Below are 14,385 nucleotides of genomic sequence, written 5' to 3'. Positions count from 1 at the left end.
CATATAAATAAAAATAAATGAATCTGAAAGTCAAGGTGCCATTAAGTAAGTCACATTCTTCACTGGGATGTCTAAAGGAAAACCTATTTTCTCATCTTAGCCACCTTTAGCAGACTGTACACACTCCTTGGATGGAGGTTCCCTCCATGTGCAAGACAAGCAATGGCCTGCCAAGCCTTCCTTTCTCACAGCACAGTACCCACACAGCTTTTCTTCTGCTTCCTCCCAACGTCACGTACCCTTATATGACATTAAACCCACCCAGATGACCTAAGTTAATCTGTAGTTTTGAAGTTTTGTTTGTTTTTATTTTTTTCTTGTGTGTAGCACTGGTTGTCCTGAAACTTCCTCTGTAGACCAGGGTGGCCTCTAATTCACAGGTCTGCCTGCCTCTGGGATCAAAGGCATGCACTACTATCGCCACCCAGCTAATCTGTGTGTGTTAAACCAACTAGTTAGTAGACATGCTCCGTCTGCTCTGTCCCTTTGCCGTGGGATGTGGTCTGTTCGGCAGGATGTGGTAATGTTCAGGAGAGTGGTAATGTTTTCCTACAAGGAGTTCTCCAGCATCTTTTCTCCTCCCTGCAGTTTGCTTATGGGGTCCCAGACTTGGAACTGACAGACATTGCCTGCAGCGAGGCCCTCCTGCAGCGCTTCATCATCTTCAGCCAGCGTCGGGGGGCACAGACGGTACGCGATGCCCTGTGTCCCCTCTCCCAGGTCACCCTACAGTGGATAGAAGACACTCTGTATGCGGATGTGGACTTCTTCAAACTCTTCCGTGTGGTAAGGAAAGGGTTCCGTGCATCTTGCTTGGGAGGCGACTCCTGGGAACAGGCATGCCATTGAAGAATTGACATTAAGGCAGGTGTGTGCTTGATGCTCGTGGCAAGCCTTGAGGATACTCCAGAACCCTAGTTCTTCTAGAAAGAGCAGCAAGGGAAAGGAGTTAGTTTACCCCTGGGCATGTGATGGGGTAGGTGTACATCCACGCCAAACGTGAAAAGAATGCTCTCCATCCTCTGCAGACTAGTGAGTTCCCTGCTCGTGGTTACAGGCAAGGCATTGACTCTGTCCTGGTCCCAGTGTTCATCTAGGCAACACGTATGATACTTCCCGGGTGTCCAACTTTTTGACACTGTAACATGACATTGTCATCTACAGGTGTATTGGGATTCCTACATAGCTATCTTGGAATCTGCAGCCTGTGGGCCATAGGTTGGACATACCTGTGTATAAAATAGTAGGAAAAAGTAGAGAGAGAGAAAAAAAAACTGTGCAAAGCTTTCCTACATTTTAACAAATGAGGGAGGGATTCAAATTCTTTCCTATGGAACTGCTCTTGACTCCCAAAGGTGCTATTTCTAGATAGAAAAACAAAATAGAAAAGTTCATAATCTCAACATTTGGGAATGCTAAGCCAACCTTCTGCTCTAGAGCCATCCAGACTCCCAAAGTCCATGAATGTCTCCTTTTGCTAGAAGGGTATGGTGGAGCACAGAGGTGTCAAACTTTAAGATGTATGGAATAGTCAGAGGTTGCTGAAACACGCAAGTTCAAGTCCCCAGCCCTGCTGGTGGGGAGCTGCCTCAATCCTTAGGAGATTCTTATGGGGGGGTGGTCCCTAGAAGCCACACTTTGTAGTATTCATTAGACTCTTTTAGAAAAGTTAGACTGTTTCTAGCAGCCCCATTGTATGTGTCCTTTTGCCTATATTTTAATTTCTGAACCTGTGCCATGAGGAATGTCAATCACTAAGATATTAAGATATTCTAAAGTTATTTGTTGGTTATGGTATTTACATTTTTTGCTGTTTTCATGGCTGTTTTCTCAAATCTCAGAAAATGTACACTTTCCTCTCTCTCTCACTCTCGTTCTCTCCCCCTTCCTCTAGCCCTCTCTCTTGCTCTTTAATGCTCTTTCCTCTCTCTCTCTCTCTCTCTCTCTCTCTCTCTCTCTCTCTCTCTCTCTCTCTCTCTCTCAGCTTCTTTAAGCTGGAAACAGGGTTGTTGCTGAGTTGGTAGGAGTGTTTGCCTTCCATGCACAAAGCCAGGGTTATCTCCACAGCACACATAACCATCTGTAATCCCAGCACTTAGGAGGTATAGGCAGGAATGCCAGACTTTAATGATCATCTTCAGCTAACCTAGGACACAGGAGGCCTTGTCTTTGGGGATATAATACACAGAAAAAGAAAGGAGAAGGAAAGAAGCCAGATGAATTCTTTAAAATGAATCAAAATAAAATAGGCCTCACAGGTTCTGGCAGAGTTTATTTTGAATTTCCTTTGGGAGTTACTCTGCAATTTCCCCAGCTCATTGGGCGGGTCTCCAAAGTAGGTAAAAGGGATCAGGACCTGAGGAGGCCACCACAAAAAGCCTAGGGCCTCAGAGATGGTCTTGATGTTTTCCGTACTGCAGAGAGAACTAACAGCCTGTGACCAGAACATCTCTGTCCTCCAGCAGACTCCAAGAGCAACCCTTGCCTCCTCTGCAGCACCATCTTCAGTTCACGTAGTCCTGGGTAGAGACAAAATAGACTGCATCTGGACAAAATTATCCGTTAGTGACTAGACCTTGTGTTAGTCAGTCCTGCATTACCATAACATGTGCCCCAATCCTTTGGAGACAGGGCTTTCTTTGGTTCACAGTTTTAGAGATTCCAGTCTGTGTTGGATGGGACTCATCATTTTGGGTCCAGTAATGAGGCAGCACATCGTGGCTGAATACACAATGGAACGACCCACTCATTTCTCGGCCAGGAAGCAAAAGAGAACAAGCAGAGGCCTTGGAGTTCCCAACATGCCCCTCAGTGGCAGACCTTCTGATGGCCCAAAGATCTCCTACTAGGCCCTATCCCTTACATATCCACCATTTCCACTAGTGTCAAGATGGAGAGCATGCCTTTAACAGATGGACCTTTGTGTGACACTCAAGATACAAACCTAAGCCCCTGCTGGGGCCACTGAACTGGGTGTTTACTTATTAAACAAGACCAGAAAACCTTCTTAGCTTGGGTTTTGTTGCTGAAGAGACACTATGACCAAGACAACTCTTTTAAAGGACACCAGTTAACTGGGGCCCATTTACAGTGTCAGTGTCCTCATTAGCATCATGATGGCACACTTCCATGGCAGTGTCCAGGCAGACCTGGAGCTGGAGAAGGAGCTGAGAGTTGATCTGAAGGCAGCAAGGAGGAGACTGGATTCCACACTGGGCATAGCTTGAGCACAGGAGTCCTCAAAGCTGGCCCCTACAGTGACACACTTCCTCCAACAAGGCCACACCCATTCCAACAAGGCCACACCTCCTAATAGCGCCATTCCCTATGGCAAAGCATCCAAACACATGGGGGCCATTCCTAGTCAATACCTTTCTTCTGCCTTTCATTGGGTTTAGAAATCAGAATTTTACTAGTCTCTCTCACTTACTTAGACATACCTGTGCTGTTCAGCTGCGGCAGGTACCGGCTGAGACTGAGCAAAGGCCATGGCGCCAACAATGAGTCTCCTACTCTCACTCAGCTCACAAACAATCCAACCAACCCATTCAAAGCTCCCCAGCAGATAGAGCTCAGCACACACTTGTCCCTGAGAGCAGCAGCCCTCAGCTTAGCAGAACACAGGATCGGGGGGGGGGGGGTTGGGGGGAAGCTTCAACAGCTACTTATGTAGGGAGGGGGATACCGGTCTCTCACTGTGTGTCTCTCTGTGTATGTGTCTCTCCGTGTCTCTTTGTGTGTCTCTTTCTGTTTCTCTCCCTCCCCTCTCTCTGTGTGTCTCTGTCTCTCTCTGTCTCTCTGTCTCTGTCTCTCTCTTATACACACACACACACACACACACACACACACACACACACACACACACACGCACACACACACATTTGCATAATGAGTTGGGGAAGCCCAGAACAAATCAGGTGGCTGGATTCTCTCCATGGCTTAGCCTCTCTTGGATTTACCTCCAACAGCCATGGTGTGAAGAAGTTCATCTTCACCTGGGACTTTTTCAGGCTAACAGCAGTTGGAGAGTGCTTGCCTAAAACGCCTAGTAGGCCCTGGGTTTGATCTCCAGCACTGTAAAAAAAAAAAAAAAAAAAAAAAACTAACCACAGTAGTGTACACCTGTAATTCCAGTGTGTGGGGGAGTTGGAGGCACAAGGATAGGAATTTAAGGTCACCCTTGGCTACAGGAGACGTTTAAGGCCAGGCTACACTAAATGAGACCCTATCTCAAAAAGAAAAACAAAACAAAACAAAACAAAACACCAAAAAACCAAGGCCCACTTCGAGCCCCAGAGTTCAGAGATCCTGAGTCAGTTAGTACAGTACAGGTTACTTGGGTATTTTCAAGATCTTTGCAGATAATTCCAAATTCCAGCCAGGGTCAAAAATTATCAACCTGAACAAAGGCATTTGACTTTACAAGCTCAGTTTCTATAGACGTAACAGTACTATGCGTAACCCAAACACCTTTGGGCTTCAAGAACGCCGGTGCGGAGCTTCTGGAGTGCTCAGCCCACCCTTTCTCTTAAAGAGAGCTAGGGAGGCAAAGGTGGACAGGGCAGAGGAAACCCCCCAGTGGGAGGCAGTGGGTGACCTGCACCAACCTCCTTGCCCGCTGTCCTCTTCGGTCCTGCTTCTGCTTCAATGAGGAAAGAGCTGGTAAAGTAGAACTCGTGAGCTCCTAGCAAACTGTAAACACCCTGTCTAGTCGTCTGGTGCCCTTGAAATGTGCCTTCCCCGGTCCAAACGAACAGGGCAGCTAAACATTAAAAGCAAATAAATAACTAATAAAGAACTTAGAAGAAATAGCAAGCATTAAATGAGATTTTTGCTTTCATTGTTTCCTGTTCCCATCCTGGAGTGGTTTTAGGAAAATGATCCCCAGGCAGGCACAGGGTGGCCAGGGCAGACCCCATGGCCCCCTGGAGGAACATGGCTAGCCTCTGTGGCCTGGCTGTTATTGCAGCTGGTTGGCGCACAGCCACTGTCATTCCGGCCTGGGGGTGGGGATGGGGGGACGCTCGGCTGGCCCTTCTCCTGGGTTGTTTCTTGTGTACACGTAACCCTTATATAAATAAGATTTTATTAAATGCCAAGTCAGTTCTCATTAACAAAGAAAGAGGAAAAAAATCTCAGTAAACCACTGTGACCGGCACCTGCCCTGCTGGGTACAGAGTAAGGGTGGGGATAGGGTGGGAGCAACCTCCAGACCTGGGAATCTGTGGCACTGAGGGAACATAGTGGGAGTTAGCACCAACTGGGGCCAGCTGTGTTTTTCCTCTTTCCTTTAGAGGTCAGAACTGAATGTTGTCATCTTCAAATAATCCAAAAGCAGTTCTCTGGGCCTTGCTCTACCCAACCCAGTCACATAGTCTCTCTCTGTGGGTGTCTCTGTGTCTCGGTGTGTCTCTCTGGGTCTCTCACTGTGTGTCTCTCTGTGTATGTGTCTCTCCGTGTCTCTTTGTGTGTCTCTTTCTGTTTCTCTCCCTCCCCTCTCTCTGTGTGTCTCTGTCTCTCTCTGTCTCTCTCTTATACACAAACACACACACACACACACACACACACACACACACACACACACACACGCACACACACACATTTGCATAATGAGTTGGGGAAGCCCAGAACAAATCAGGTGGCTGGATTCTCTCCATGGCTTAGCCTCTCTTGGATTTACCTCCAACAGCCATGGTGTGAAGAAGTTCATCTTCACCTGGGACTTTTTCAGGCTAACAGCAGGCAACTTGAAACCCAGAGGTTCTGAGCCAGAGCCCTGGGCATCATTACTGCCTGCATACCTAAAATGTTCACACCTCATTAAAAAAAAAAAACCAAAACAACCGTGTATCCCTTTAGTACTTTAGTCTGAATCTGGTGAGGGGTTGGAGGTTTCCCATCTGATTTGCCCAGGTTGCGCAGGCCCCTCTGTCCCTCCTCCATCCCATTTTCTCCCCCACCCCAGCCCTCTGTCCTTCCTGTTTTCTCTCCCACTCTGGTGCACAGCTTTGACATCTTGCTGAGAAGCAAATCTGTCCCTTGTCTGTGGATGTTTATTTGTGGAAACTCAGCTGAGGAGATGAGGTGGACGCGAAGACCGCCATTCTGCTGGGAAATCTTGAGTTTCCCCTCCTTTTCCCCCTTCTCCGTGGCTGTGGATGGAGGAAAGCTGGCTTTTGGGCTCACAGCTTTCCCCTCTGTAAATGTACCTACTGTAGCACAGTTCGGCTTCTTTTTTTTCCCTCTCCCTCCATCTCTATTTTGCCGTGTCTGTCACACTCCTGTCCCTATGACTCTTGGCTGGCCGAACATTGAGTTCCAGAGAAGAAAAGGCCCAGGCTTGGGGGTCCTGACTACACACTGCTGCCCGTGTCCTGCTTCACTCTTGGCTCTGCTCCCTGAATTCCTGAGCCACCGGGAATAAACAGGGGGCGGACTTTGCATCGCCTGGTGAGAGCTGGCCTTGCTTTCTGCTCCCTGGGGTCACTGGCCTGCAGTTTGTTAAATTTCAACTCTGTGTTCCAATTTTTCGAGTGGCTTTTTGCTATGCACAATTCTCTGGGGGAACCCCACATCTCCCGGGTTTAACAATAATGTCTCATTAGTGACTTTACCTCCATGATATATTTTCTCCCTCCTTCCCTTCCCTTCCCCCTCCTTCCTCCCTCCCTCTCTCTCCCCCTCCCTCTCTCTGGATTGCTGTGTGTACCTAACTTTCTCCTACTTTGGGAAGAAAAGAGAAAGAAATCAAATTCTAGTGCAAGCAGCAGTGTACATGTGTTGAAGGCAGTGTACATGTAGTGAAGGCAGGGTGTATGGGGGGAGGGTCGGTGTGTGTGTGTGTGTGTGTGTGTGTGTGTGTGTGTGTGTGTGTACATGGCAGGCAGAAACAAAACTCAGACAGAAACAGAGTTTTAAAACCCATTAAGCCACACTTGAAGTATTTGGCTGACGGCATTTGTAGTCCCTGCTCCCCACATATATCAAATCAGTGGTTATTGGGGTTGGGGGTCCCCTTGACAAATAGATTTCAATAAAGAAGGAATTAGAAGAGAGGTCTTTACCATGCCTGGGGCTAATGACCTTATCATTTGCTTGTCTTGATTTCCAGTAGGCTCCAGATAAATACAGTAAGCTAGGGCTTGTTTTCTTGACAGACCAGATGCGACTTTATAGACTGAGGAAGAAAGCATCCCTGATGGTCAGAGCTAAAGTGACTTGCGACAGAAGCCAGTCCCCGGGACAGCTGCTGGTTCGGATGGTGGGGTCTGGCATCTCTGCCTGTGTTCAGTCAGTATAGATCACGTACTTATGCTATGTGATACCCACATGTTAGATAACAGGTTCCCTCCAGCGTAAATTGGCTTTTGGAAGGATTTGGACTCCTGGATACTTCAGCTCTCTGCAGAACAGTAACTCTGACTTGTTTTTATGGATTAGGATTGTGTTTGAGAATCTGATACCAGCTCTAAGCCTTTCCCTAGGGAATGTAAGTCCCCACAGACTCGGGAGTCAGACCCCAGGTTAAAAACTCATGCAATGAAATTTCTTCCCTACCTACCACTAATACACAAGTACCCCAGTGGGTCTCATATATAAAATAAGATGCTTCTTTTTTGTTTTCAAGAGTTAAACTCACTCTAAAAGTTTAAAGTGGGAATGAGGATGACAGAGCTCTGTCCCCAACCCCAGAAGCACTTACATGAGTGTGTATGTGCACAGAACCTATTATATACAGGCCAAGACCACCCAGGACAGTGACAGGACCACAGAACCCGAGCGTGTCATAGCTCTGACAAGGCAGACACTGAAGATGCTGAGACTGTGTCTGTGTTTGAGCACACAAGGGGATTACAGCTAAGACCCTTAAGCTGTACGAGGTAGAAAGCTCACTCCCATATTGCAAAATTAGGAGAATAGCAGAATTCAGTCATGAGGGAGACCCCATGTCATTGTAACCCACTGTATACTGAGCTCCAGAGCTCAGGGCGACAGGTAGAAAATCATAACACAGATGTGACCGCACATCTGGGGTCCAGCACAGTGTCAGTTAACTCCCAGGACTCTGAGCTGCTACTTCAGCCTAGCCTCAGCACTGGCCAGGTATTTCTTTCTTCTGAGGACAGGCAGGTGCAGAAAGCCATGCTGGTTTCTGGTGTTGTCACTGACCTTGGCTCTTTTCATAAACCTCCTCGGCCCTGGCTCTTGAGTGTGAGACCAGTGGTAGAGGCCAAGTCCTGGGCCACCTGCTGACACACAGGCATCCCCTAGTGACCCAGACACTGCTTTCTGGCTACTGTCTAACAATTTGGGGTTGTTTCTAGGGACCATTCCTTCCACATTTGTGAAATTGACAGTAAGACCCATGTGACACCTGTCATGGGATTGCAGTGGCATCTGTATTAGAGAAAAGATGGGAAGCACACTTTGAAACCAAAGACGTTTTGTTTATACCAAAGTGAAAGGGTGGGCTGGGGTGGGTAGTTCAGTCAGTGTCTTAGTCAGTAAAGTGGTTGGCCTACACATACAAGGGCTTGTGTTCAATACCTAGAACCTATGTGGAAAAGCCAGATGTGGTAGAGCATGCTTTTAGACCCCTGCACTAGGAAGGCAGAGGAAAGTGTATTCCTAGGGCTCACTGGCCAGCCAGCCTAGCATACAGTAAGCTCTGTGCCAGTTAGAGATCATATCTCACAGTTCAAAATTAAATAAGTTCACTCATTCATTCATTCATTAAAGGTTGAATGGTGCCTGAGGAATGGCCCCTGAAGTTGTCCTCTGGCCTGTACATATACACACACAACACATACACATGTCACACACATACACACACATGCACACATACACTACAGACATACATACACATACCACAAACATACATATACTATGGACACACATACACATACCACACACACAGACATATACACAAATACATACACCACATACATACATACACCACACACATACACACACATACCATGCACACAGAGACTTGCATACATATACCCTCCACATATATACACCACACACAGAGACACACATATACACACACCACACATACATACATATACTACAGATGCACATACACATATATACACACACACACAACCATATACACGTACACCACACAGCACACACACACCTACCATATGCACATACACACAGCACACACACATACACACCACACACATACACACCACACACAGACACACACATATGTACACATACATAAATTATATACACCCCACATACACAAAAGAGATATATACACACACATACCATATACACATATACACATCATACACACAAACACACACACAGACACACACATACCACACACACACGTATACACCACACACAAACACACACACATATACACCACACACACATACATATACCACATACAGAGACCCACATACAAACACACAGCACACACACCTACACACAGCACACACACATACACATAGCACACACACATGCATACAGCACACACACATACACACAGCACACACACATACACACACACATACACACAGCAGACACACAGACAGACAAGACACACACAGACACACAACACACACACAGACACACACACATATACACAGCATACACACAGACACACAACCCACACACAGACACAACACACACAGAGACACATAACACACACGCATATACACCACACACACACATACATATATCACACATAGAGACACACATATACCATATACACATACAAACACACAGCACACACACATGCACACAGCACACACACACACACACAGAGGAAGAGGGGGTGGCAGGTGATGGGGGAGAACACACTATGTTTTGTAGCGGCCCCTCTCTCCTTCCTCAGACCCCGGCACTGGAGGAAGGTCTATCTCACAGAATAACCTTTCCCTGCTGCCCCCTCTGGATTCCAAGCTCAGTTTTGCTTTCATCAGAAACAGACAGCTGGGTGTGGTGGTGCATGCCTTTAATCCCAGCACTCGGGAGGCAGAGGCAGGTGGATTTCTGAGTTCGAGGCCAGCCTGGTCTACAGAGTGAGTTTCAGGACAGCCAGGGCTGAACAGAGAAACCCTGTCTCGAAAAACCAATAAAAAAAAAAAAAAAAGAAGAAGAAGAAGAAGAAACAGACACTAGGGCAGAAGTTGTCAGGAGGGAAGGGGGCCTAGTTTCTGTTGCACTAAGGAAAGTCCCAGAACTTGACTGTTCACATAATCCAGAGCCCACCCTCTGCCTTAGACCTTCAGACACTGTTCCTCCCAGTGTCGGCAGACAGCACGTCTGGATGACCTCTCCCAGTGGAAACACTTGGCATGTCCCCCACCCCTCATGTAACTGAGTCTGAATTCTCTACTCATGACGCATTTCCTAGCACACAGGGCGCCTCTCCTGGTTGCCCCCTCAGCACCAAAGCAGTTTCCTCTCTTTTTATCCAATGCTTAACAACTGTCAGGCTGCAACAAACATGCTTTAAATCCACAGTCATCCAGTTGCCTAGCAACAACTTCTCCCGGATAAACCTGGGCTTCCTGTAGCAGCTCCTGGGAAAGGAACCTAACACGCAGGGCTGCCTGCCCACAGTGTCCACAGCCTCACTGGCTCTTAACTTCTGCTCTTGATGCTTTCAAGACAAGCTACCCATCCCCGAGTCCAGAATCTTCCACTGTCTCCCAGAGACCATGTTATCCTCACAAAGACACTTTAACCTGATCCTACCTAACTACCTACTCATTGGGTATATGTTCAGCTTAGAAATGAATACTGTTTCCAGATCAGCTCCTTTGAGTTAGAGGGGGAAAAAAAAACCTATTAATCATAGGCAAATCCTTTCCTGTGCTGATGAAATGATAGCCACTGAATCAGTGACTACCATGGAGATGTTTAAGGAGCTGGTACACTTCATTTCACACTGGAAAACAGAAAGCAGATCCAAGGGGAAGGAATAGACTTTCTCTTTCAAGAATCTTAACAGAGGTCTTTAGGAGACCCCAGTGAGGGCCTTACATCACTTTCTTAAGTAGAGCTTCACTGCCCAGGAACCACTCAGACCAACCACAATTAATAGAGATAGCAACCCTATCTGTAGATCCAGTAGTCCTTAAGAAGTCTAATTAGACCTTGATCTAAGTTATCAGTGCCAACCCCAATGATGACACAAAGTTATTTGTCATTTGAAATATTAAGAGAACTTGCATATATATAGGTGTCTGGGACGTATGTAATAGTAGTATTTGCCACTTTGGTCCTTGACCCCTTTTCTGGAAGTGTTTCCATTCAAGTAAACTTACAGCCTGGTTCTTTTGGCAGGAGCAGGTCTTATGAATTGGAATTGATAACGGGGAGAGAATTCAAGGAAGAGTGAGCCCTGAGGAAGTTATCTTGTAATTTATAGCCACATGGTTAAGAAGCTGGTGAGCGGATTCAGAGGGAAGCTTGCTGGGAGCCAGCTCGTTCTGAGATGTAAATGGCTTCTCCAAAACATGAGCATTTATCATCCCTGTGGAAATAACTAGGAAGGGAAATGCAGGCGGGCCACCAAGCACACACCAGAACAGTGCTTCTCAACCTTCCTAATGCTGTGGCCCTTTAAGATGGTTCCTCACGCTGTGGTGACCCCAACCACAAAATTATTTCATTGCTCCTTCATAACTGTAATCTTTCTTTCTTTTTTTTTTTTTTTTTTTTTGGTTTTTCAAGACAGGGTTTCTCTGTGTAGCCCTGGCTGTCCTGGCACTCACTTTGTAGACCAGGCTGGCCTCGAACTCAGAAATCCGCCTGCCTCTGCCTCCCGAGTGCTGGGATTAAAGGCATGCGCCACCACGCCCGGCTAACTGTAATCTTTCTACTGTGATGAATCACAATGTAAATATCTGATATTCAGGGTGTCTGATCTGTGACCCCTGTGAATCTCCCCTTTGGAGGTCAAATGACACCAGTGCTTAGCAAATGTATGATTGGTGGATTATTATCCAAATGATTAGTAAGATTAAAAAAAGAAAGTGTTGACCAGACACAAAGATGCATCTCACGCCCTGGCCCCAGGCTTCTGCTCCTCCAGACCCCTACTCTTGTTTTTACCCGGCTCTCTATCCAGGCTGATCGATGTCTGGCTTCACACTCCTCTCTCCACCTGGTTGCAGACTCCCCAACCCATTCTGTGCACAAGATACTGCCCTCAACTCATCCTTACAATCATCTCAGACCCTTGTCAACTCAAGGGTCACCTTCCCAATAGGAGTAGAACAGTCTACTGCCTCCCTGGAGAGATACTGCTCACAGAACCCAAAATCTCAGGAGATCCTATCTCTTCTCTACAACATGCATTCATGGATTGCCTATGTGTACCTTTGCTGAAGATGGAAAAACGAAGCCTGTTCCTATGTTTAAGGAGTGCATAATCTAGCACAGTTGTTCTTGAGCTTCCTAATGCTGAGACCCTTCAAAACAGTTCCTTCTATTGTGGTGACCCCCCCAATCATCAAATTATCTCGTTGCTACTTCACAACTGTAATTTTGCTGCTCTTATGAATCATAGTATAAATATCTGATATGCAGGATATCTGATATGTGATCTCCAAAGGGTTCACGTCCCTCAAGTTGAAAGCCGTTGATGTAGTAGAAAGACACACACACACACACACACACACACACACACACACACACACGTAAAGACAGCTGTATGTGGTGGTACATGCCTTTAATCCCAGCACTCAGGAGATAGAGGTAGGGAGCCTATTCTGCATAATGAGTTCTACGACAGCCAGGGCTATGCAGAGAGGGTTTGTCTTTAAAAAAAAAAACAAAAAACAAAAAACAAAAAACAAATAATAATGACAATGATAGCAATACTACTTACCTCTCATAGTCTTTAGGAGAGAAGACAGCCAGAATCAGTGAGAGCATTCATTGACCTGTGATTTGTCCTGTTCACACCCTTCCTCCTTTCCTACCCACCGAACACAACCCCATCAGCCTAAAGCAAAAATGGGGATTAAGTGACTTGTCTAGCTAGCATCCATTACCATTCAAGCTATTTAATAGGCAGTTTGAAAAGAAATCCCAGTAAGATGGGTGCCTCATCCCAGTGGTTGGAGCAGAGGGCATAAAGCATAAAAGCAGGCCTACCATGGGAAGGAAATAAAGGCAAGGATACAGGGCAGAGATAGGAGCTCAAGTACTCCATGCTTAACTACCTGCATCTAAACTCTTGATGCAAACTAGAGCAGTGCAACCGTCATTCAGGAGAGCCAGCCCACAGGATGAAAGAGCTGAGGCTCCTGGCTTAGGATCTACAAATACCTGAATGAGGATGACATTCAAGCTTTGAACTCAGTCCTAAAAGGACCTTTAGGATAGACAATCATTGATTCAATTCCATTCTGAATCGGTGACAAATAAAGGTACCCAGGATTTGAACTTGCTGTTCAAGGTGTTCAGATCAGGCTCTAAAGCTGGAAAGCAGCAAAACTTTGCTATTCTCAATCAACGTGGAAAATACTCAGGCTGTCCTGAGCTGCTCCGTGGGCAAGCGTTACCCAAACGCAGTTCTCAACTGGACACGGGACCAGGGGACCTCTCACTGTGAACTGTAGCTTTGAAAGAAAAGAGATGGAATTGGTGGTCTCTTCCATGACAGAGCTTTGGTGAACAGAGGAGTGACAACCTGCCCAGAAAGACGCAAAGGCGACAGACATGAGCACGGAAGGAGTGCCGGCAGGCCCTGCAGAGTCTGCAGGTGAACATATGGGCACCCTGCTCATCTCTGGTCTTCGCATTCCCCCAACTATATACTCTGTTTTTCCCTTCCTCTGGGAGTCTTGTCTGGTGTCACTGAACCAGCAATCAGAATTACTCTGCTGTATTTTCTGTCACCATGAGTCTGTCTGTTATTGACTGGCTCAGCAGGGAAACTTGGAATAGGAGCCTTTGATTTTTCTGGATCAGGTTAAAGAATTTTGTTTCTGAAAGCGACCTTATAGAACTATAGTTGTAGAGGGAAAGTGTAGCTTGCAAACATGTACAAAATCAGATAGTACTTGTGTGTATGTGTGTGTGTCTCTGTGTGTATATATGTGTGTATATGTGAGTGTGTGTGCATGTGTGTATGTGTGTATGTATATGTGTGTCTGTGTGTGTATGTACGTGTGTATATGTGAGTGTGTGTGTCTGTGTGTATATATGTGTGTGTATGTGTGTATATATATGTGAGCCTGTATGTGTATGTGGGTATATGGGTGTGTATGTATATGTAGAACATATTTTTGTGTAGATGTTTGTGTGTGCACACCTATATGGATATGTCTGTGCGCACATACACGTACAGCTGGAAACGGACATCAGGTGTCTTTCTTAGTTGCTTTTCAACTTGTTTTTTGAGACAGG

The 14,385-nt window shown here is 46.3% G+C and overlaps 1 protein-coding gene and 1 long non-coding RNA gene across 2 annotated transcripts in view; one reads left to right on the top strand and one right to left on the bottom strand.

Annotated features, from left to right (window-relative positions):
- The window catches only part of Abca4 (ATP binding cassette subfamily A member 4), a 146,225-nt gene that overhangs the window by 24,226 nt on the left and 107,614 nt on the right, over positions 1–14,385 (top strand). Inside the window, 1 exon segment of the mRNA XM_021157524.3 lies at positions 589–786. Within this exon segment, the coding sequence (XP_021013183.1) occupies positions 589–786 (198 nt within the window).
- On the bottom strand, positions 2,256–4,948 carry LOC110290782 (uncharacterized). Its single transcript, XR_002377510.3, has 3 exons — positions 4,608–4,948; positions 3,960–4,074; positions 2,256–2,519 (listed from the first exon to the last, which is right to left on the bottom strand). It is a non-coding gene; the product is annotated as an uncharacterized LOC110290782 (long non-coding RNA).

This window comes from Mus caroli, unplaced genomic scaffold (assembly GCF_978045245.1).
Source record: "Mus caroli unplaced genomic scaffold, Mus_caroli_1 scaffold_3, whole genome shotgun sequence".
In the NCBI taxonomy this organism is placed as follows: domain Eukaryota; kingdom Metazoa; phylum Chordata; class Mammalia; order Rodentia; family Muridae; genus Mus; species Mus caroli.
Note: the sequence above shows the minus strand (reverse complement) of the source record. Positions and strands in the feature narration are given on the sequence as shown.